This window comes from Eubalaena glacialis, chromosome 9, assembly GCF_028564815.1.
Source record: "Eubalaena glacialis isolate mEubGla1 chromosome 9, mEubGla1.1.hap2.+ XY, whole genome shotgun sequence".
Lineage (NCBI taxonomy): Eukaryota > Metazoa > Chordata > Mammalia > Artiodactyla > Balaenidae > Eubalaena > Eubalaena glacialis.
Window position 1 is genome coordinate 37,873,477 of NC_083724.1, and position 23,116 is coordinate 37,896,592.

The following is a 23,116-nucleotide window of genomic DNA, read 5'->3' on the forward strand; positions in this document are numbered from 1 at the left end:
CCCCTGAATCCGCACATCCTACTCTCGTGCAAATCTGAGCTTTCCCATCATTTTAAAGCACTCTCCCACCATTTTCACCCACTCATTCAAGTGCATACCTCCTGGTCATCTGCTGAATACCCCACCACCAGTCCAACACTGCTGCCAAGTCCTTACGGTCCCTGCTATGTGCCATTCCCTGATTCTAAGCCTCCTTAATTTCTTGGTCCAGTTATAGATCCCCTTCCCCCACTCCCCCAAGAGAAAAGAGGAAATGAGACCCAAAGAGGAAACTGGATCTTGCTGATCCCACGCCCAGCCAGGCCACTGACCACACCCCCATTTCACTCCCAGCCTGACCCTGCCACTGACCACAACACTATCCCCTACCCAGCCTGACCCGGCCACTGGCTGCACCCCATTCCCCTCAACTCCATCTTTACTTAGACACTGCCAACGTCCCTTCGCTCTCCCCCCACATCCCACTAATGTAACCTAATTTAGCCACTTACCACATCTCTTCTCAACCTCCTGCAGCCTGACTTGGCTTCTGACCTCACTCCATCATTCCCTGTCTTAGCCACCATCCACATAATTATTCTTCCTCTTCCCCCAGCCTGATCCAGTGACTAACTATAGACGTATTTTTCCTACTGTTATCTTCCCCAGTCTTTCTTTACACTTTGTCTTCCCCATTTCCAGCCTGATACAGTCACTAACCCCATCCCTTCTGCCCCTACCTGGCTGCTAACCACATCCCCTAACTGCAGCCTCATCTTCACATTCTCAGCTCTACCTGCTCCTTTCTTTCCCCCTTTCCCAGTTTCTTGCCTAAACTCAAGCTCTCCCAGCCACTCTGAGTGCCTATTGATGACGCGAAGCAATGGGACCCCAGCCTGACTTTGGGCCTTGGTTTCTGAGGACAGACTGTCATCAGGTCCTGTCAGTTCTACCTCTTAAAATTTCTAATGAGTGACGTCCTCCTCTCCACCATTCTAACTCTGGCTTCATTACCTCCCACTTGTGCTAATGCAGTGTCTTTATAACCAATCTCCAAGGTAGATGCCAGAGTTATTTTCCTAAAGTTTAGTTCTGATTATGCCCCTTCTCTGATCAAAGCCTCCCTTAGCCTCCTGTTGCCCTCCGGTAGGTGAAATTCCGCATACTCCTGCTGAGTTCTCCCCTGCCTTTCCACCCTAACCGTGACTTCCCCATCACTGCTCACTTGCAGGTACCCTGTGCTTCAACCAGCCTGCCTCCTCACTTCCCTGAATGCCCCTCCGTGATTTCCTGCTTCTCCACCTTTGCTTATGCTATTCTCTCTGCCTGGAATGCCACCCCTGACTCATCTCCGGCTGGCTGGAATAGTGGAGAGAGCTTGGGCTTCGGAGTCAGAGACCTGGGTTTGGATCCTGGCTTCACAACTTATTAGTTTGTGTGACTTATTAGCTGTGTGACTTGTTCAAGTTAAATACTTGAACAAGTGTTTAACTTCTTTGAGCCTCAGTTTCCTAATCTGTAAAAATGGAAATAACGATACCTACCTTGCACGGTTGCTGTAAGGATTAATTGAAATTATGTACACAAAGCAATTGACATATAGTCAATAAAAAAAAATCATTGTTATTTTTTATTATCTTTATTTTTTTAAATCCTAACTTCAAATGACACTTTTCGTGAAGACATTTTAGTCCCCCTTCCCTGACCTAAAGGGATCTCTCCCGTGAGCACATACCACCTGGTTCTTACCACATCCTGCCTTCTGTAACTTTGTATGTAGCTCATCCACTCTGCTGACTGGGAGCCCTTTGAGGGCATAGGCTAGGGCTTACCCGCCCCTGAGAGTTTGGCCCAGGGCCTTCCTATAACACGCCCTCGAAAATGCTCGCTGGATGGATGGAAGGAGAATGTCTGTATAACAGGAGGAGAGGTGTTGGGGCCGAGTGCTGTGTGCTTGCCGATAGAGGTGTATTTGTACGTCCCAGCTGTGTGCGTGGGGTGGAGTCCATAGGAAGATGACGTGGTTGTGATGGATCTGTGTAGGGCTGTGTGTTTGAGATAATGCGTATGTAGAGACTGTGTAAGTAGCTTTGTGGGAAAGAGCTCTGTGCATAGGCTAGGGTACATAGGCTCTGTGCATAGGGAGAATGAATATGCATGGATCTGGATGTAGGTGGGGAAGGGTCGTGCTGGGGGAAGTCAGGTCCAGCCCTTCAGCTGCCCAGTCCAGCCCTAAATGAGCCTCCAGCAGCCTGAGGCCGGATATGTCAGTCTCACCCACAACCCTCCCCTCCCTCTCAGCGGTTACAGACTCAGAGGCCAAATTTGGTAACAGACTGAGTGTTACTCCCCCAGCCCTCTTACATTCTGACTCTGTCTTCAGCTTTCTCTCTCCCTTTGTCCCTCTCTGTAACTCCCTGTCTTTTTGCAGCTCCCTTTGTGGGTACCTGCTCAGACTGTATTCTCTATGTACCCCAAATTCCTTACCCCCAGTACATTTACATTCCATTCCTTGCTGGGGATTTGACCTCCTGTCCTCTATCCCCCCCCCCCCCCCCCCCCCCCCCCCCCCCCCCGCTCCAATTGCCCAACTCCTCTGGAATGCATCTCAGGAATGTCTTGAGGGAGGAGGAGTTCTCTGGGAGGGGGACACAGGGGGGGGCATTGTTGCTGTTCCATAAAACATGATAGAAAGGGGAGCAAAGTTCTCTGTCCGGAACAGGAACTGGACAGCTTCTCCCCATACTTCCAGGGACCTGGTTCTGTGCTATCATCGCCCCCAACTCGCTCAATTCCCTTTCCTCCCTCAGCCTCTTGTAGCCATGTGGATGTCCACTGAGGACCAGCCTGAAAGTGAGGGTAGCCATGACTCAACTCCCTTATCGGGGTCTCACCAGAGGTTTCCGTGCTTGAGGACGAAGGGGGTGTCCATATGTCCGGAGGAAATGGGGGGAGACATGTAATTTCAGCTTAGGGTCTAAGGTCTTTTCAGTGTGTCCTCAGCTTCGCAGACCTTCCAGCGACCCAACAGCCAGGTCTGTCCAGCTATGGGGAGAGGTGCTCCAGGAATGGGGAGGGGAGTAGAGACCTAGTAGTGGGGAGACTGGGAGAGTCCGCTCTTGGGAGTAAAGATAGAGGACGAGCTGTGGCTGCTGCTTTTTTGAGACTCTGGACTATTTATAAGGTTAGAAATTGTCTATCAGATCCCTGGTCCAGACCTTTCCCACATCTGCCTCCCGCCTCCTGTTTCTACCTAGATTTTCAATCCCTCCTAATCTCTTCACCCTCCAAAAACATACCCCTTGCCAAGTTCCCTGGTCCCCAGCTGCTGTTTCCTAACACCCCCACCTCTGCTTCCAGTCTTCTCTTTAGTCTGCTTTCTCCCCTTTGGGGCTAGCAGTTTGCAGAGAGGGCAATGGGCAGCCTGGATTTGCTCACTCTCTTAGGTAAGAGGCACCAATCTCTGTGCAGAACTGGGTCACATCATCAGCTGTCAGGCAGACTTGTGGTCTGGTACACTCTGCACTGCCTGCTGCCTCCACTGAGAGGTGGTGCCGGGAGGGCTGGGTGAGACTGGTGTCCCTGGCCGCAATGAAAATACTGTCAGGAAAGGCAGCTGAGATGGAGGGCAGAGTTTCAGAAGGACTAACTGAAGATGAGAGAGCATAGGAGGAGTTACGGTGAGAACTGGGTAGTAACTTGGTGACTTAGAAGGAGCAAGGACTGAGTTAGAAGGACTGGGCTCTTTCTCTGACCTGCTTTGACACACACACACACACACACACACACACCCGGTCTGATTCCCCTTCAGCAAAATTAAAGTGTTGATTAGATCACTTCGGAGATCCCTTTGGATTAGAAAAATCATGATTCTAGCTTGACTGCTGGGGAACCAAACATGGGCCAAGCTCCTCCGGGAGGCCCCTAGCACGTCAGGTTAGAGGAAAGCTGAGACAAGTGGGCCTGGATGGATTGAACAGCAAGTGTTTGGCCTCCCTGCCGGACTAGCTAGAGACAGTGTTTGCAGGTCTCAAGAGCCCTTGGGGATTATCTAATATAACGTCTTCATTCTGCAGAGGAGGAGGCTAAAGCTGTGAGAGGGAAGATCATATGATGAGTCAGGGCAGAGCTCTGAAAATTCCAGACAGGATGAAGCCAGCAGGGTATAGTAAGAGACAAAGAGAGAAGACTGAACCAGGAAGGATGAAAACAGGGCAGAGGCGGGGCTGGGAAAGGAGGTGAGCAGGGACAAGGGTAAGAGAGAAACACTTGGAAGAAAAAAGGGAGGCACAGATTCCAGTGCTGGGGGTGTCCTCGGGTAACACTGCGTTTCAGACCTGCTTTTGTACCTAGCAGACCAGCCTCTCCTTCAGATGTCTTAGACACCTTAGACATCCATCTGATGTAACTCATCTTTCATTCTTTGAAATTATTAAATAAAACAAAAACAACTTCACTGCTATCTGCTTTGGTGACTCCCTTTCCTGGGGCTCCATCTGGGGGGCCTCCTCTCCTCCAACAAGGGTGTATTCTAATGCCCTGATGCCACAGGTCAGGTATAGCCAGGCTGGAGAGGAGAAGCCGCCACCATGGTTGCACTTTCGCTGAAGATCAGCATTGGGAATGTGGTGAAGACAATGCAGTTCGAGCCGTCTACCATGGTGTATGACGCCTGTCGCATCATCCGTGAGCGGATCCCAGAGGCCCTGTCTGGCCCTCGTGAGTCTGACTACCCAGATAGCTGGGGCGGGAGTCCTTGGTCCCTTCTCATTCCCAGGCTCTTGGCCTTGGGGGATGACTTTGTTGTCCCCCAAGGCTTCTCATCGCTCAGGTCTGTGCTCCTTGGTTCCCTCCCTCCCCTTTAGGCCCCGGATCACTGAGAAAATAATAAGGGGCAATGGTGCAGCCATTCAGCCACATTGGGGTCCTTATAAGTCTGAGGTGATCCATCCTCTCTTTTAGCCAGCGACTTTGGGCTATTTCTGTCAGACGATGACCCCAAAAAGGGTATATGGCTGGAGGCTGGGAAAGCTTTGGATTACTACATGCTCCGAAATGGGGTGAGTATGACTTCATCAAGGACCACCAATATCCTCTTCCATCACTTCCCTCCTTCCGCTTCCTATTTTCAACACCCGCATCTGTTGTCTCTGACCTCCCCCATGCTTTCTTTCTATTACAGGCAGTCATAATACCCTGCTTTCGAGCGAGCCACCATAGTCTTCCTTTTAGTAATCTACTTTCCTCCTGCCTCTGGCTGCCTAAAAAGGAAGTAATACTTTTAGCTTAAAGTGGGCCCCTGCCTCCTATTCCTGCCCCAATAGGACACCATGGAGTACAGGAAGAAACAGAGGCCCTTGAAGATCCGTATGCTGGATGGCACTGTGAAGACTGTCATGGTGGACGACTCTAAGACCGTCACTGACATGCTCATGACCATCTGTGCCCGCATTGGTAAGGGGCTCGTGGGGCTGGAGGCTCAGGGGGAGGCCCCAGCTCTGCCGGAAGACCTGGCTGCAGTGCCTGGGATGCTGCCAACCCACCCCCTCCCCCAGGCATCACCAACCATGATGAATATTCACTGGTTCGAGAGCTCATGGAAGAGAAGAAGGAGGAGGTGACAGGGACCTTACGAAAGGACAAGACACTGCTGCGAGATGAAAAGAAGATGGAGAAACTAAAGCAGAAGTTGCACACAGATGACGAGCGTAAGCAGAAAGGGACAGAAGAGGGCATTCGAAACAAGCAGGTTGGCAGGGGCAGCCATTTCTGTGTTACTTACTGAATACTTGCTTTTGCAAGGCACTGTTTAAACACTGGGGATGCATCTGTAGTAAAACAGAGTCCTACACTCACGGAACTTAACGTATTAGTGAGAGAGAGTAGGAAATGAAGAAACAAACAAAAAGCCAGAGATTAGATGGCACAGGGGCTCTAGGGGCTTGACATTGAGGGGACTCTCTGTGTCCCAGTGAACTGGCTGGACCATGGCCGGACGCTGAGGGAACAGGGAGTGGAGGAGCACGAGACGCTTTTGCTCCGGAGGAAGTTCTTCTACTCAGACCAGAATGTGGACTCCCGGGACCCTGTCCAGCTGAACCTTCTCTATGTGCAGGTAGGGAGAGGACTTGCCTGGCATGGGGTGGTAGGGAGAGAGGCAGAAGCGCAGTGGGGGTATCTCTGTACCCCAGACAACATTCGCCTCCTTTCGCTGTGCTCTGCAGGCACGAGATGACATCCTGAATGGCTCCCACCCTGTCTCCTTTGACAAGGCCTGTGAGTTCGCTGGCTTCCAGTGCCAGATCCAGTTTGGGCCCCACAATGAGCAGAAGCACAAGGCTGGTTTCCTCGAGTGAGTGACCTCATCCCATACCCTGTCAGGGCCCAGGACTCCCTCCCACTGTGGCCCCGGCACAATGGGCCTGTCTCCATCCCAGACCTTCTCCCCTATTTCCTCTTCTCAGGTCCCAGGGTCTGACCCATATGGGTACCTTTGCAGCCTCCATCGTCCATTTGTCTCCTCCCTGGCCTCATGTGGAATATAAATGTAGTCCAGAATCTCTGCCCCTGCCCCCTACCTCTGAAGTAAGCACGTAACTTTTCTGAGATGCTCTGAAGAATTGTACTGCAATAGCCAGAGGGAAACTACATTTTCGTCACAGGGAACATCAGATTTCAAAAGTCTCACAGGTCTCATCCACTGGTATTTCTCAGAATATATACAGTTTGGTGTGGCTTTCTCAGCTTCTTACCAGCATGGTCATCCTTCTAGTGAACTGCTTCTGCTCTTGCTTCCCTAAAATTGTGCTCTCGACCCTCTTTTCCTGAAGGAATGAGCCTCCAACTCAAGTTCCCTTAGTCTCTTTCCCTGTAAGGAGGGACACAGGCTGTATTCAAGAGTTAGTACTAAGTCATCTCGATTTCAGGGACGATCCAGACTCTAGTCCCTTGAGTCTTCCTTCTCCCCAAAGATAATACTCTCCTAGACATTTCCTTACAACCCTAGGCCCACAGTCCATGGCCCACATAGCCCTGATGCTGTCCACTACATGCTGACCCTCCCTTTTCTGGTGTAGCCTGAAGGACTTCCTGCCCAAGGAATATGTGAAGCAGAAGGGAGAGCGTAAGATCTTCCAGGTGAATGGGGATGGGGAAAGTGTTTGGGATGACCCGGGAGCTTTGCTGCTTAATCCTACTGACTAAATGGACCCCGCCCCCTCCTCATCACCCCTACCCTGCTTCCACCCTCCAAGCTGTTCTCCCACCCCTCCTGCACCAAGAAAGCAGAAGACCTGGGCTTCTGGTCTCCACCTGCACACTGCATCTGCTGTGGAACTCAGTTCAGTAATCTTGTTTTCTTTTCTTTACCTCTAACATGGGATAACTATCTTTCCTGAGTAGGATTGATAGGGGAATCAAACGAGATAGTATGCCCAAATTACTGTGAAGAGTATATATCTTCGTACAGACGGAAGGTGTTATCCCCACTCTTTGAATCCCCAGCCCAAAAGGCCTTGTGTTTGACCTTCTACTTCCTAACCATCTATTCACTTCTACAGAATGTCTGCAAGTTCCTTAACTGTATCCCTGGCTTCTTGAATAATCACTTCTGCATATCCTTTATCAGCCCCATCCCCTCACCTTCTAATTTTTTATAGCCTGCATCCCCTAACCTTTCCTCTGTTGCCATAATGCTCTCCCATCATAGTTCACATCCCAACTTAACTCCTCATCTGCCATATCCTCCTCCCCACATTTTGCTAAATGTTTCCCCATTTCATACTCGAAGGCACACAAGAACTGTGGACAGATGAGTGAGATCGAGGCCAAGGTACGCTACGTGAAGCTAGCCCGTTCCCTCAAGACGTACGGCGTCTCCTTCTTCCTGGTCAAGGTGGGTTACGGATTCTTCTCTCTGCCTGCCCTTATTTCCACTCTTACCCTTTCCTCTCTGAGTCTCTAACCCTGCCCCCAGTCACATTTCCCGTTGTTCCCCAAGAATCCCATTCTCTTCCTTGTGAAAACTAGCCCCTTTGTCAGTTCTCCACCATCACTTCCCTCCTTACTCTGCATTTTCCTTCCCTTTCCCTTTATCCTAACATAGCCTTGTCCCGGGTCCATCCATAGACACCCTGGTTTAGCTCTCCTGCCCACCTCAGCACCCCACTGTGGTCTGGATCTGATCCCCTGACCAATAACACCAATGACAACCTCTGCCCCACAGGAAAAGATGAAAGGAAAAAATAAGTTGGTGCCCAGGCTTCTGGGCATCACTAAGGAGTGTGTGATGCGAGTGGACGAGAAGACTAAAGAGGTGATCCAGGAATGGAACCTCACCAACATCAAACGCTGGGCTGCCTCTCCCAAGAGCTTCACCCTGGTGAGCTGGGGTCTCGGGGGAGAAAGGACTTTGGAGTTTTCAGAGAAGGGGCAGCCACAGAGGTCTCCCCCGCGCCCCTGCTCAGGGATAGGTGCACTGAATGCAACTCCAGAAAAAAGGAAAACTTTGGAACTATTGCAGGAACGTGGAGATTAGAATAGAGGAGAAACTCTCCTGGAGAATGAGGGAAGCTTAAATGAAACATTTTTTTAAAATCAACAGAACAAAACTGTAACCAGCAAGCTGAGATCACAGGAAACTTGGGGAGAGGGAAGAAAAAGGTGACAGAAAGAAAAATAAGCCTCCCCTCTTTCAGCAACAGCTACTTATAGTAGTTTTCTCCTCTAGCTTTATGTTTTGGCATTATGAACTGAAAACTGATCCCACCTTGAGGAAGTGGCCCACTGAGAAGGGAAATTAGTAAAGGTGGTTTTTCTATTTTGGATACTAGTACTAATCCTTAACTATGGTCATTTAATGGTAAATGATAAATGTGTCCTCCCAATTCAGGGTGAGAGAAGAGAGATTTCCTAAATGCCACACATTTGAAACTATGCAGCATAAAGAGCACTCCTCGGAAATAAAATATTTCCCTCCAAGGAAAATGAAATAGGAGTTTGAAGAAAGGCTGTTGTCCTAGAGGCTGTTGGCACGGGGTGGGGAAGCGCCCCTCATCAGCTCGACGTTGGGCTTCCGCCCCACCCTTTCCCATCCTGGGTGGATTCAGGCTTTCCCACTGAGTCCCCACCTTGTCCCCCTAGGATTTCGGGGACTACCAAGATGGCTACTACTCGGTGCAGACAACCGAGGGGGAGCAGATCGCACAGCTCATTGCTGGCTACATCGATATCATCCTTAAGAAGGTGAGCACTGCCTGACCCTCACCTCCTTCTCCTCCCTTACCTTGTCCCCAAGCCGATCCTTTAGAAATGGGGACCCAGGTTCCGGAAGATGGCTGACTGCAGAATGAGAAGGCTGCCTTTTCCACTTCCCTCTTCTTTAACTCTTGTTCTTTTTTTCTCCCTACAGAAAAAAAGCAAGGATCACTTTGGGCTGGAGGGAGACGAGGAGTCTACTATGCTGGAGGACTCGGTGTCCCCCAAGAAGTACGAGGGGAACTGGGCTGACCCCATCCCTCGGGCAGGGAAGGCAAGGCATGACCCCAAGGACTGTGGGAGGTGGGGAATCCTTAGGATGCCTCTAACCAGTCGCAGGCTGTGGTGAGACCTCATGCACCGCCCAGACCATAGGACGTGCGGAGGCGGTAGAGCGGGGTGGGAAGGGATGAGAGGAGGGGGTCCTCGGAGTGCTCCCCGTACGTCCCCTCTCTAGGTCAACAGTCCTTCAGCAGCAGTGTAACCGGGTGGGGAAGGTGGAGCATGGCTCCGTGGCCCTGCCTGCCATCATGCGCTCCGGAGCCTCTGGTCCTGAAAATTTCCAGGTGGGCAGCATGCCACCTGCCCAGCAGCAGATTACCAGTGGCCAGATGCACCGAGGACACATGCCTCCTTTGGTAAGAGTGCCCCCACTGCCGCCGCGATTCCGGGCCTAGCCCCCCTTGGCTGGGCCAAGCCAGGAGTTCGGCAGTCTTTCCCATGTCCCTATTTGTCTCCTTCTCGGCCTCAGGCTCTCTTTTACCTTCTCTCTCCTCTAAATGTTCCCTGTTACTTCTCTCTTTGTCTCATAGACGTCAGCCCAGCAGGCACTCACTGGAACCATCAACTCCAGCATGCAGGCTGTGCAGGCTGCCCAGGCCACTCTGGATGACTTTGACACTCTGCCCCCTCTGGGCCAGGATGCTGTGAGTATGGGATGGAGGAGAAGCCGATGGTGCTGAAGCTGGGACTCCAAGGAACAGGGTTGGGGTTAACTGCAGCAGAGCAGATCCTGAGGTTTTCTTCTCTTTCCTCTCAGGCCTCGAAGGCCTGGCGTAAGAACAAGATGGATGAATCAAAGCATGAAATCCACTCCCAGGTAGACGCCATCACAGCCGGTACTGCCTCCGTGGTGAACCTGACAGCAGGTAGGCCGGATGCCCAGCCCTCTGTGTGCGGTGGCGGAGGGGAGGGTGAGCACGTGCAAGCATGAGTGTGACTGGCTCCGTGTGACTGCACCTTGACTCACGGAGGGGATTTTGTGTGTACGTCTCTCTCAGGACGTGTGTGTGACTAACTGCCTGTGACTGGCCTCCTCTTCTTCCTTCTCCCGCCAGGGGACCCTGCCGAGACAGACTACACCGCAGTGGGCTGTGCAGTCACCACAATCTCCTCCAACCTGACGGAGATGTCCCGTGGTGTGAAGCTGCTGGCTGCCCTGCTGGAGGACGAAGGTGGCAGTGGCCGGCCCCTGCTGCAGGCAGCAAAGGGCCTGGCGGGGGCGGTGTCAGAACTGCTGCGCAGTGCCCAGCCGGCCAGTGCCGAGGTCAGGGGCCAGGGGTTGGCTCTAGGGAGAGGGGAGGGTTTGAGCCCAAGGAGAAGGGGGCGGTCCAGGTTGCAGGATGGAAGTGTGAGACCCATGGGTGTGTAGGACCCGTGGACATGTGGGCAGGGATTAGGCAGCTTCTGACCGGTGTTCACTCTCCACAGCCCCGTCAGAACCTGCTGCAAGCAGCTGGGAACGTGGGCCAGGCCAGTGGGGAGCTGTTGCAGCAAATTGGGGAAAGTGATACTGACCCCCACTTCCAGGTTGGTGACTTACCCAAGCCCCAGAACCCCAGCTTCTAGGAGGCAACCTCTGGTCCTGAATCCAGCTCCAGTCCTGCTACTGTAAATTGACCCCTCAGAGCCAACCTGAACCTCTGTTTCCAGGGATGACACTGGGAACCCCCAGTCCCTTTTTTGGGGATAAGAATTCAGAACCCCTGAATCCAAACTTAACCTGTTAGTTCACCCTTGGCCCTTATTGGTGATATGTTTTTGGCCGCCTGTCATCTTTCCCGGTCTTCCCCATGTAGCCCTCACCCCAACTTGAGGGCATCTTGAAGCCCCACTTCCAGTCCTTTAGACCACACACCCGGAGGATGCTGTCCTCTCGCTCCCCCTTCCCACCCCATGCCCGTCTCCTCAGCTGACTTGTCATCCTGGATTTCCCATGCAGATCTGTGCGCCCAGAGGGGCTGGGGTTCCATCTCCCCCCGATCCCCCCACGGTAACGGCCTCTGGCCTGGGCCTTCCCAGCTTTGTCCTCTCTGAGCCGCATACACTCGCTCTGCCCCCTCCCCTGGCCTCCTGGGGGAGCAGAACATGACGGGAGCTGGGGAGGCACGGCACAGGCAGGACTTGAGAAAATGGGGTCCGAAGGGTAGTACAGGGACTTGTTCCCAAGACTCCAGGGTGACTGCTTCCAACCAAGATTGAGAAGAAATGGAGAAAAGACGCTGCGGGTGGGAGGGATCCCTCCCTCCACCCCATTGTAACAGTGCGGCCCACCCTCCCTCCCCATTGCCTTCCGAGTGTATCCGCCTCATGCGTTTCTCCCTTTGGTGTAGACACTGTTTCTCTCGGTGTGGGTTTGTTCCTTGGTGGGGGTTCTGTCCCACTTGGTGCTCGAGGCAGGGGCTTGGGGTAGGTTCTGGTTGCTTCTGCACACACTGTTCTGTGATTGGAGTCGGTGGGACTAATGAAACAGCTTATGCCTCTGAGAAGGGTCCGTGGATCCCAAGCTGGATCTCAGGCCATGCTGACTGCCGTTTTCTCACAGGAGGTGCTCATGCAACTAGCCAAGGCCGTGGCAAGTGCTGCAGCTGCCTTGGTCCTCAAGGCCAAGAGTGTGGCCCAGCGAACAGAGGACTCAGGGCTTCAGACCCAGGTTATTGCTGCAGCAACGCAATGTGCCCTGTCCACCTCCCAGCTGGTGGCCTGTACCAAGGTGAGCCCCAAAGGTTGCTGCAGCCCGTGCCTAGTGGTGATGCTGCCACACACACAAGAGCCTCTCATTTTATCTCTTTGGCCCCCAAGGCCTCGCTACCCAACCTAATAACTATTGTGAACACCACAGACACCCCTACCTCACGACTCCTTTCCCTCCCCTCCATCTCTGACACTCACTTTGCCCACAGGTGGTGGCTCCTACTATCAGCTCCCCTGTCTGCCAAGAGCAGCTGGTGGAGGCCGGACGACTAGTGGCCAAAGCCGTGGAGGGCTGTGTGTCCGCCTCCCAGGCCGCCACAGAGGATGGGCAGCTATTGCGGGGAGTGGGAGCAGCGGCTACAGCTGTCACCCAGGCCCTGAATGAGCTGCTGCAGCACGTGAGGGCCCACGCCACAGGGGCTGGGCCTGCTGGCCGCTATGACCAGGCCACTGACACCATCCTCACTGTCACCGAGAACATCTTTAGCTCCATGGGTGATGCTGGTAAGGACAGCCCCCTGGGAAAACAGAGAATCCCAGTGAGGCTCCCCGAGTCCACTGGAAATTCCCTTGTAGACCCATCACCCCCCCCCCCACCAAGGACTCAGCACAGTGGGCTGGGTGTTTAATCTCTGAAATCTCCAGTTCCCCATCTGTAAAGCAGGAATATGATATCTGCTCTGCCTTCCTTGGTGTATTTAAAGAACATACCAAAGTATACACAAAAATAGATGGAAAATGGTATTAAGAGATAGCATCCCCATTCTGCTCCCTAACCCCCAAAATCCTTCACAAAGAGTCTCATCCTCTCAAGACTACTTGTGGAAAATACCCGTTGGAGACTGCCCCCCCCGCCCCTCCCCCCATCAAAACGCACCAGGAAATCCGTTGCTTTCCAAGATCCTAAACCCAGGAAACAGTAACTCCAGGGAAATCACTTCAAGAACTTTTGTGTCTCCTTACTGTCCCTAAAAGCCCTACCTACCTTGTCTGCACCACTTTCCTCCACCCCGACACCCTCTCAGTGTCTCTGGCTCCCTTCGCTGACTGTGCCTTCGCTCTCAGGTGAGATGGTGCGACAGGCCCGCATCCTAGCCCAAGCCACCTCTGACTTGGTCAATGCCATCAAGGCTGATGCCGAGGGGGAGAGTGATCTGGAGAATTCCCGCAAGCTCTTAAGCGCCGCTAAGATCCTGGCCGATGCCACAGCCAAGATGGTGGAGGCTGCCAAGGTAGAGAGCCTTCTGTGCAGACCCCCAGACTGGGCCCTGTAGGGAAGTAGAAGGGTCCAGATAGTCACCCTCATTTATGGGAGGTGAAAAGTAGAAGATACAAGAGAACAAATAACAGGAGCACTGAGGAAATAAATACACCCCTAGGCGGTGAGTGGATGGCGCCAGGCTTCCAGCCAGTGTGACTCCCAGAGTCCTTGCTGACTGACAGGAAACTGTACCCTTTTTCTTCCTCTAAGTCCAAGGCCTGCGGTTCCTACTTTGCCCTACTTTGCTGCCACCACCTGTCTGCTTCCTGGATCCCTCTGCTTCCTGGTCTCCTGTGAATGCACGCGGGCATTCAGTCCCAGGGGATCCGCTGCTAGCAGCACAGAGAAAGACAAGGCAGTGGGACACAGGGACACAAGGGTGCAGAGGACTGTCAGGAAGAAGCCAATAGATTCCCAGGCTCCCTGGGCTCTGGGGCTCTTCATTTTGCAGGAGTAACCAGGGCCCCTGCTTTGGTATCCCTGAGATCCCTGCTCTAAACGGCATCCTTCTTGTCCCAGAGAGCCCTGCTCACCCCCATTTGCTAGTGGTATTTTGTGGGGAGGGGGGGAAGAAATATGGCCGCTTCCCCAGAGAGGGGAAGCAGAAACAATTCTACCTAAGGAAGGGATTTCAGCATCCCAGACGGAAGCCAGAGCCCCTTTAGGCTCCCCTTTTGCCTGCCTGAGGTAGCTCGTCTCAACTATGATTACCTTTCAGTGGGGGTGGTTAGAAATGACTTCAGGAAAATACCTCTGAGTTTGGAGGGGTCAGGGAAGAGCTTATTTCGGGTCCACAGGGACGCAGGGTGGTAACTGTCCCCTGGCCACCTCTCAGGGGGCAGCCGCCCACCCTGACAGTGAGGAGCAGCAGCAGCGGCTGCGGGAGGCAGCTGAGGGTCTCCGCATGGCGACCAACGCAGCCGCACAGAACGCCATCAAGAAAAAGCTGGTGCAGCGCCTGGAGGTGAGGCTGGGAACCAAGCCAGTGTAGGTGCTGTGGGAGGAGTGAAACTGGGAGGGATGTGCGGGGACGCTGATGTTTCCTTGGGGGATAGCACGGGCAGGGTAAGCCAGGGACAGGGTATAGGAATGTCTGGGCCTCGTCCTCACTATTCTGTCCTTAAAGCACGCAGCCAAGCAGGCTGCAGCCTCAGCTACACAGACCATCGCTGCGGCCCAACATGCAGCCTCCACCCCCAAGCCCTCTGCCGGCCCCCAGCCACAGCTGATGCAGAGCTGCAAGGTGAGACGCCAGGAATCGCCTGGGGGCGGGAGGAGGCGTGGGAGATGGGGGACTTTTCCCCCAGCTTGTGGAGAGGTGACTCTGATGACATTTTCACCTACAGGCTGTGGCAGAGCAGATTCCACTGCTGGTGCAGGGCGTCCGAGGGAGCCAAGCCCAGCCTGACAGTCCCAGTGCGCAGCTAGCCCTCATCGCTGCCAGCCAGAGCTTCCTGCAGGCAAGGCACCTTCTGCTCACCACTCAGACCAGACCCTTCCCACTCCTCAATAAGACCTTATATTTAATCAATTTCAATCTCTGCCAATAGCCTCTCTCCCAGTACTGAGCCCCAGTGCTCACCACATCCTGACCGTCATCAGTCCCTGTACCCAAGCCCAGAGGGCGTATGGTACACTTCATCTGCCCACCTGTTCCCCAACAGCCAGGTGGGAAGATGGTGGCAGCCGCGAAGGCCTCAGTGCCAACAGTTCAGGACCAGGCATCGGCCATGCAGCTGAGTCAGTGTGCTAAAAACCTTGGCACCGCACTGGCTGAACTCCGTACCGCTGCCCAGAAGGTATAGGAGCTGGCTCTCTTTTTGGAAGATGAGGGGGGAGTCCTAGGATGATGGAGAATCTGTTCAGAATATCCTAAAATGGGTAATTGTGTGACCTGAGGTGTGAGGGAGACACAGTGTACCTCCTATACCTCAACCCCCACGCCCCCCATATCTTTGTAGGCTCAGGAAGCATGTGGGCCTCTGGAGATGGATTCTGCTCTGAGTGTGGTACAGAATCTAGAGAGAGATCTGCAGGAAGTGAAGGCAGCAGCTCGAGATGGCAAGCTTAAGCCCTTACCTGGGGAGACGGTAGGTATTCGAAAGACCTCATTCTTACTCAAACCCTAAGGTCTTCCTTCTCACCCGTGCCCCAGAGCTGCCCAGAACCTTCATTCAAACTGCCAGCTGTCTCTGAATAGCTTCTCAGGTTCCCTCTTCCCCGTTCCTCCTGCACCTGATCCCCTGAATCTCCCCCTTCATCCCTAGATGGAGAAGTGTGCCCAGGACCTGGGCAACAGCACCAAAGCAGTGAGCTCCGCCATCGCCCAGCTGCTGGGGGAGGTTGCCCAGGGCAATGAGAATTACGCAGGTACGTGGACAGGGCTGGGAATGGGGCGTGTGGTGAGGAGGATAGGGGAATGGGAGTTGGACGGAGGAAGCCACCGGCATCAGGGCCTGGCAGTGAAGGTGCCTTTTTCCCTCCTTCCTCTCTCCTTGTTTCCCCAGGTATCGCAGCTCGGGATGTGGCAGGTGGGCTGCGGTCACTGGCCCAAGCCGCCAGGGGCGTAGCTGCCCTGACATCAGATCCTGCGGTGCAAGCCATTGTGCTTGACACAGCCAGTGATGTACTGGACAAGGCCAGCAGCCTCATCGAGGAGGCGAAGAAGGCAGCTGGCCATCCAGGGGACCCTGAGAGCCAGCAGCGGCTTGCGCAGGTCAGGTATTGGGACAGGGCCACTCCCTCCCTCTCCCCCAGATCCCATCAGAAGGCCTACCCTGATGGGGGAAGAGTCTCATCGACACCACAGCTCCTCTCTGGATTCCGCCCTTCCTTCTCAGTCTTAGTAGAAGTGTCTTAGCTAGACTGAGGCAGGGGCCTAGCTGAAAGCCACATTTGGGGAAGTTTGGTCACCATCAGTTGATATCCTAACGTGATACCCTAGTCTGTTCAGCTAAAACACCCCCTTTCTGCTTTCACTTTCAGAGTCTCCCATGGGTGGAGGAGGGGATCTCCCAGTTGTTTCCATTTTGGCAACCCGTGTCTCCTTTCCCACCTCAGGTGGCTAAAGCAGTGACCCAGGCCCTGAACCGCTGCGTCAGCTGCCTGCCTGGTCAGCGAGATGTGGACAATGCCCTGAGAGCAGTGGGAGATGCCAGCAAGCGACTCCTGAGTGACTCGGTAGGAGGACGGGTGTGGGGGGAACACAGGGAGGATGAAGGACTCCAAGCTTCTACCTCTGGACCTCTCCTTGACCCTGACTCCCCAGATGTATCCCCTTTCATTGCCCCCAGGCTCTGTGCCCACCTCTCAGCGCTCCTTTACCAGACTCTCCCTCACGTCATTTCCCATTCTTGCATCTGATTTTGTCTCTGACCCTGCAGCTTCCCCCCAGCACCGGGACTTTTCAAGAAGCTCAGAGCCGGCTGAATGAAGCCGCTGCTGGGCTAAATCAGGCAGCCACAGAACTGGTGCAGGCCTCTCGGGGAACCCCTCAGGACCTGGCTCGAGCCTCAGGTCGATTCGGACAGGACTTCAGCACCTTCCTGGAAGCTGGTGTGGAGATGGCAGGCCAGGCTCCGGTACGAAGAGGCACTGGGTCCTGTTCAAGGGTTAGAACAGAGGCATCTCTGTGACCACGGAGTCCTCACCTGCTCCTGGCTCACTCCCCTCCCCAGTCTCTAGCAGTACTTGAGTGTCTGGGACAGAAGATCCCTTTTAGAGACAGATAAGAAAGGGCTGGACAATGTGTTGACCTTCTTGCCTTCAACAGAGCCAGGAGGACCGCGCCCAGGTTGTGTCCAACTTGAAGGGCATCTCCATGTCTTCAAGCAAACTTCTTCTGGCCGCCAAAGCCCTGTCCACAGACCCTGCAGCCCCCAACCTCAAGAGTCAGCTGGCTGCAGCTGCCCGGTACGTAGGAGCTGGGAAACCCAGCCCTAGAATGTTAAAGAGACTGGGGAGGGGACATCTCATGAGAAGTCCCTGGCTTAGGAGTTGTTCCAGGCAAAAGAGAAATGGCTAGAGACTTCCTCCACGTACAGGATGCAGAAATGATGACCTTTGCACCCATTCACTTGACTTTCTCTTCCTCCCAGGGCAGTGACGGACAGCATCAACCAGCTCATCACCATGTGCACCCAGCAGGCGCCAGGCCAGAAAGAGTGTGACAATGCCCTGCGGGAATTGGAGGTGGGCTCTGTCAGGCTAAATGGGGTTGAGGTTGAGGAAAGGGTTCTTGGTTGGAGGGTAAGGGGGCATCTTGGATCTCACTTCACCCTCCCCCTCTACAGACGGTCCGGGAACTCCTAGAGAACCCGGTCCAGCCCATCAATGACATGTCCTACTTTGGCTGCCTAGACAGTGTCATGGAAAACTCAAAGGTAAGTGCACCCAGGAACCCAGGAGGGCAGAGGACAGGAAGATGGAACTAACCGGGGGCTGCTCTATCCCTCTGAGGACAGGCTCTGACTCTCCTGACACACTCTGTTCCTCAGGTACTGGGTGAGGCCATGACTGGCATCTCCCAAAATGCCAAGAACGGAAACCTGCCAGAGTTTGGGGAGGCCATTGCCACAGCCTCCAAGGCCCTCTGCGGCTTCACCGAGGCAGCTGCACAGGTTATTCTCCTGAGATGGTCCCTGGAATGCCCCTGCTTTCCCTACCCCACCTCCTCGCAGCCTGACACACTTGCAGATAAGTCAAAAAGTTATGCTTGCAAAGCCAACTGTATGGAAACTGGGGATCTTTCCCCCTCCTAAAGTAGAGATATTTGTCAGCAATCATAGAACACCAGCAATTCTGATCACTGTCACCCCTGAGCCCTGGTGCTTTGAGTTATGGTTACACTGTCCAATCATTGGGCTGTTTCCAGACCCAGCTTTCTTGGTATATGCTGATTAGCATATGCAAATTATTTTCACATAATTATTACTTTGGGGGGGCGCGGAGCAGGGGGGTGTGCCGCAGGGCATGTGGGATCTTAGTTCCCTGACCAGGGATCGAACCTGGGCTCCCTGCAGTGGCAGTCTTAACCACTGGACCACCTGGAAAGTCCCCACATAATTGTTACTTTATTAGAATAGTACCAGGGACTAAATTTCCAGTTACTTGCGTCATCACTTAACTTTGCCTTTTCTACATTATGAAGTGTAAAACGACCTATTAGCTCAGAGTATTTTGCTTTCATATATGAATCCTTAAAACAAACCGGCTTGAGAGCTCATCATCTCAGACTGTTTCCCTGAAGGCCTATCATCCTGCTCCTTCAATCTCCCTACCTCCCTGTGTCCTGTTCTGTTGGGTGGCCTGCTGTATATGGTTTGACTTATTTCTGGAAAAGCATGAAGAGGAAAAAGCAAAGCTACCATGTGTTGGGTGAAGTAAGGATCAAACCTTATGATGGTCTTCCAAGCAAAAACAGATTTTGGCAACCATTATACCCATCCCTTCCCTCTTTCCAAATCTCTGAAGCTTGGAGGTATCGTAGGTGTTAATTAGCCTAACACCCTCTATAGTTTTACAACTATCTCTAAAAGAGGTTTTGTGTGTGTGTGTATGTGGCTTTCAAACTTTTTTTACTGCCACTTACAGTAAGCAGTACTTTTCACCTTAAGACCCAGCATACAAACACATACACATAGAATTTTAATAAAAACCTTATTGTGTGTCTTTCCTTTTTTTTTTGTACTTTTTAAATCTTCTGAAATGTTTGAACAAATTTAACAAAACAGGAGAGGTTTTTTTCCCTCTTATAGTGTAACTGTAGCTAATACTTCCACTCACATAGAACCCTGGCCACTAAACTTACCCCTGCTCCCCTTTGTCCCCACTATCGCTATTCGAGTCCCACCTAAGGAATATTCCTTATTCCTCACCCCACCTCTTCTCTCTCCCCAGGCTGCATATCTGGTTGGCGTCTCTGACCCCAATAGCCAAGCTGGACAGCAAGGGCTGGTGGAGCCCACGCAGTTTGCCCGAGCAAACCAGGCAATTCAGATGGCCTGTCAGAGTTTGGGAGAGCCTGGCTGCACCCAGGCCCAGGTAAGTCAAAGGGACAGGCACCATGGACAAGCCTGAGAAAGGCTGCTGAGCCAGGACAGACCAGCCCCGTGGGGGGAGAGGGAGATGCAGGACACGTGGGGAAGGAGAGGTTGGGGCCCCAGCTCTGACCTCCCACCCACAGCATCTCTGGGTCATTGTCTTCTCCCGCCGTGCTTCTCATTGTTCCTTCAGTTACTGCCAAGTTCACCGCCTCTTTATGGATGTTTGAGCTCACTCTCCTACAGAGCCTGTTACTATTTCTCCATTAGTGTGTCGGCTTTTCATCTTCCTTTCCCCCACACCCTGCTCATGCTCATCTTTGGGTATCTCTCTGTCTCCCAGATCTTGACTTTCCAGGTGACTTTGTCTTTCCTAATTAGACTTCCAAGGGTATTGCTATACATCCCCCAAGCTAAAGGGGCTGCTCCCTGGAGTGGACACTTCCCTCCTGCCCTCATCGTGGCTCTTCCACGTTTCTGTCTCCTCAGGTGCTCTCTGCAGCCACCATTGTGGCCAAACACACGTCTGCACTGTGTAACAGTTGCCGCCTGGCTTCTGCCCGGACTGCCAATCCTACCGCCAAGCGCCAGTTCGTACAATCGGCCAAGGAGGTGGCCAACAGCACGGCCAATCTTGTCAAGACCATCAAGGTTCCCGGTGTTTGAATTCTCAGCCTCTCCCTGACCTATCCAGTTTTCTCTCCCCTGACCCCCTGTCATTCCCTGAGGCTTTCTACCAAATCCCACCTGCCTGAGCCCAAGGCCTTTCCTTTCCACGCTGGTCATCACCAGCCTCTCCCCACACCCTTTAAGCTCAGGAGGGAGACCTGGGCTGCACCGCCTTTGTCTATAGTCCATCCTGAGGGCCTCCCCATTACTCCCTCTCCAGGCGCTGGACGGGGCCTTCACAGAGGAGAACCGTGCGCAGTGCCGAGCAGCAACGGCCCCGCTGCTGGAGGCTGTGGACAATCTGAGTGCCTTTGCGTCCAACCCTGAGTTCTCCAGCGTTCCCGCCCAGATCAGCCCCGAGGTGAGGCCGGGTGAAGGCAGAACGGATGGGCCGTCTGCCGCCTCATCTTCCCAGGAGTCTTGAGATTCACCTCCCTGCTTCCCCTCTCCCCAGGGCCGGGCTGCCATGGAGCCCATTGTGATCTCTGCCAAGACAATGTTGGAGAGTGCTGGGGGCCTAATCCAGACAGCCCGGGCCCTGGCAGTCAATCCCCGGGACCCCCCGCGCTGGTCGGTGCTGGCTGGCCACTCCCGTACTGTCTCAGACTCCATCAAGAAGCTCATTACAAGCATGAGGTACAGGGGGCGGGCTGGAGAACCGGTGTGACTGGGGGATATACGTTGTGACAGAATGGAGGGGTGGGCACTTAGGTGCAATGAGATGGGATGGTGTTGGAGGACACCTGTTGTCCAAGATTTGGGGGATACAGGGAAAGGCAGGCTAGCCTTATGTTAAAGGGACATTCTTGGTGTTGGAGCCTGTGATGTGTCTGCAGGGACAAGGCTCCAGGGCAACTGGAGTGTGAGGCGGCCATTGCAGCTCTGAACAGCTGTCTGCGGGACCTAGACCAGGCTTCCCTTGCCGCAATCAGCCAGCAGCTTGCTCCCCGTGAGGGAATCTCTCAAGAGGTAAGGGAGAAGGGGGTTCTATGAAAGGTGTCTGGGAGGAGCGATGGCAGGCTTGAGGAAGGTGGGGGATCTGGGAATGGGCTTCATAGAAACATCAAGGGTATGGAACATGCCAAGGGGGTTAGTTAGTTGGATGTGGAAGGAAGAGTGGGGTCCTGTGCAACTAGAGGGTCCCTTTGCAGGTCACAGTCAGAGCTAAAGTTCGCTTCTTCCCCAGGCCTTGCATACCCAGATGCTCACTGCAGTGCAGGAGATCTCCCATCTTATTGAGCCACTGGCTAGTGCTGCCCGGGCGGAAGCCTCCCAGCTGGGACACAAGGTACCTGGGGAGACACGTGGGGAGACCGGGATAGGGTAAACAAGGGTACCTGGCCCGGCTGACCCATTCCAATCCCTTGCCTCAGGTGTCCCAGATGGCCCAGTACTTTGAGCCACTCACCTTGGCTGCAGTGGGTGCTGCCTCCAAGACCCTGAGTCACCCTCAGCAGATGGCACTCCTGGACCAGACCAAAACCTTGGCTGAGTCTGCCCTGCAGTTGCTGTACACGGCCAAGGAGGCTGGCGGTAACCCCAAGGTACTGAGGGCCGGGTTGAGAGGCTGCTTCTATAGTAAGAGAAGCAGGAACAGCTGGGCCCCAGCTCACTCACTCTGCCCCACAGCAAGCAGCTCACACCCAGGAAGCCCTGGAGGAGGCTGTACAGATGATGACAGAGGCCGTGGAGGACCTGACAGCCACCCTCAACGAGGCAGCCAGTGCTGCCGGGGTTGTCGGCGGCATGGTGGACTCCATCACCCAGGCCATCAACCAGGTTGGAGTCTTGGGGTGCCCATGGACAGAGCCTACTGTGGACCAGGGTCCCTGAGCCCAGTGGCAGAGACCAGCAATCTTTCCCCTTCCCCCATTCTCTCCCCTTAGCTAGATGAAGGACCAATGGGTGAACCAGAAGGTTCCTTCGTGGATTACCAGACAACTATGGTGCGGACAGCCAAGGCCATTGCTGTCACCGTTCAGGAGATGGTGAGTTTGGGAGAGAATAAGAGGACTGCTCTTGGAAAGTTGAGTTTGGACATAACTTCACTTCTTCCACTGTCTCCAGGTAACGAAGTCAAACACCAGCCCTGAGGAGCTGGGCCCTCTCGCTAACCAGCTGACCAGTGACTATGGCCGTCTGGCCTCACAGGCCAAGCCTGCAGCTGTGGCTGCTGAAAATGAAGAGGTAATGTGGAGGCAGTTGTGACCTTCCCCAGCGCCTCACAGAAAACCCCAGAGGCATGCCCCTTGTCCCATCATGTCAGCCTCTGGGGCTGTCCCACCCTCGCCCCCTCTGATCTGTCATAGAAAGGGGAACTCCTCCTCAGGGCCACTCCACGAAAGAGTGATCAGGGCTCTGCATAGGGACAGCATCAAAGCCTTTGGTCACAGGCATAAAGGAGACAGCCCAGGATCTAGAGCTTTCCTGGTCTGCCGCTGTTTCTCTGCTGACCCTCCTCTGGGCCTGTGGCTGCTTTTCTGCTGTGCTGCAAGCCTGTATTCCCTTCCTAGTTCTTCCGTGTTGTAAAGCCCTGAAGCGCTTCCTTCCCTAAGCTCCTGGCTTTCCAAGAAAGCAAGTAATTGGATCTTAGCATGACACACCTAATCCCCAACCCCAAACCCCTCCACAACCGCACACAGGCCAAATTGTAAGCCATGGCCTCTGATTGAGATACCCCAGCATGAAGTGCTTCTCCCCTCCTCCTCACTGTGCTTAACAAGGTCCTCACAGCTGGTGCCCACAAGCCAGTATTTTCCATGTGTGGGAGGTGACCTCCTGACTAAAGGCTATGAAACAGGACAAGTCTGTGCTGGGCGCTTTTTCTCACTACCTCCTTAGTCTGCAGTGCATGGTTTCTTAGGTCCTTAGTGACTCCTCTGAGCGCACTGGACGTACCTGAGCGCCTCTTGTAAAATCCATCTCCCTTTTTCATCTG

General features: G+C 53.6%; 1 protein-coding gene across 4 annotated transcripts in view; it reads left to right on the forward strand.

Annotated features, from left to right (window-relative positions):
- TLN1 (talin 1) overlaps positions 1 to 23,116 on the forward strand; it is a 31,911-nt gene that overhangs the window by 1,750 nt on the left and 7,045 nt on the right. For 2 of the 4 annotated variants that reach the window (XM_061200269.1, XM_061200270.1), the window contains exons 2-44: positions 4,531 to 4,698; positions 4,942 to 5,039; positions 5,304 to 5,433; positions 5,535 to 5,687; positions 5,952 to 6,094; positions 6,204 to 6,331; positions 7,056 to 7,116; positions 7,769 to 7,873; positions 8,204 to 8,359; positions 9,121 to 9,222; positions 9,389 to 9,465; positions 9,692 to 9,872; positions 10,047 to 10,160; positions 10,274 to 10,382; positions 10,572 to 10,780; positions 10,945 to 11,043; positions 11,456 to 11,506; positions 12,059 to 12,226; positions 12,417 to 12,711; positions 13,273 to 13,439; positions 14,304 to 14,432; positions 14,595 to 14,711; positions 14,815 to 14,928; positions 15,133 to 15,267; positions 15,430 to 15,558; positions 15,736 to 15,838; positions 15,976 to 16,184; positions 16,529 to 16,648; positions 16,852 to 17,049; positions 17,241 to 17,380; positions 17,566 to 17,659; positions 17,761 to 17,850; positions 17,965 to 18,087; positions 19,367 to 19,510; positions 19,999 to 20,160; positions 20,399 to 20,539; positions 20,633 to 20,814; positions 21,015 to 21,147; positions 21,365 to 21,466; positions 21,552 to 21,722; positions 21,808 to 21,957; positions 22,065 to 22,166; positions 22,246 to 22,365. In XM_061200269.1, coding sequence (XP_061056252.1) covers positions 4,569 to 4,698; positions 4,942 to 5,039; positions 5,304 to 5,433; positions 5,535 to 5,687; positions 5,952 to 6,094; positions 6,204 to 6,331; positions 7,056 to 7,116; positions 7,769 to 7,873; positions 8,204 to 8,359; positions 9,121 to 9,222; positions 9,389 to 9,465; positions 9,692 to 9,872; positions 10,047 to 10,160; positions 10,274 to 10,382; positions 10,572 to 10,780; positions 10,945 to 11,043; positions 11,456 to 11,506; positions 12,059 to 12,226; positions 12,417 to 12,711; positions 13,273 to 13,439; positions 14,304 to 14,432; positions 14,595 to 14,711; positions 14,815 to 14,928; positions 15,133 to 15,267; positions 15,430 to 15,558; positions 15,736 to 15,838; positions 15,976 to 16,184; positions 16,529 to 16,648; positions 16,852 to 17,049; positions 17,241 to 17,380; positions 17,566 to 17,659; positions 17,761 to 17,850; positions 17,965 to 18,087; positions 19,367 to 19,510; positions 19,999 to 20,160; positions 20,399 to 20,539; positions 20,633 to 20,814; positions 21,015 to 21,147; positions 21,365 to 21,466; positions 21,552 to 21,722; positions 21,808 to 21,957; positions 22,065 to 22,166; positions 22,246 to 22,365 — 5,784 coding nt within the window. In that variant the 5' untranslated portion in view covers positions 4,531 to 4,568. Of the gene's footprint in view, positions 1 to 4,530; positions 4,699 to 4,941; positions 5,040 to 5,303; positions 5,434 to 5,534; positions 5,688 to 5,951; positions 6,095 to 6,203; positions 6,332 to 6,455; positions 6,565 to 7,055; positions 7,117 to 7,768; positions 7,874 to 8,203; positions 8,360 to 9,120; positions 9,223 to 9,388; positions 9,466 to 9,691; positions 9,873 to 10,046; positions 10,161 to 10,273; positions 10,383 to 10,571; positions 10,781 to 10,944; positions 11,044 to 11,455; positions 11,507 to 12,058; positions 12,227 to 12,416; positions 12,712 to 13,272; positions 13,440 to 14,303; positions 14,433 to 14,594; positions 14,712 to 14,814; positions 14,929 to 15,132; positions 15,268 to 15,429; positions 15,559 to 15,735; positions 15,839 to 15,975; positions 16,185 to 16,528; positions 16,649 to 16,851; positions 17,050 to 17,240; positions 17,381 to 17,565; positions 17,660 to 17,760; positions 17,851 to 17,964; positions 18,088 to 19,366; positions 19,511 to 19,998; positions 20,161 to 20,398; positions 20,540 to 20,632; positions 20,815 to 21,014; positions 21,148 to 21,364; positions 21,467 to 21,551; positions 21,723 to 21,807; positions 21,958 to 22,064; positions 22,167 to 22,245; positions 22,366 to 23,116 lie in introns of those variants that run through there. The other 2 variants (XM_061200271.1, XM_061200272.1) reach the window with 2 other exon arrangements.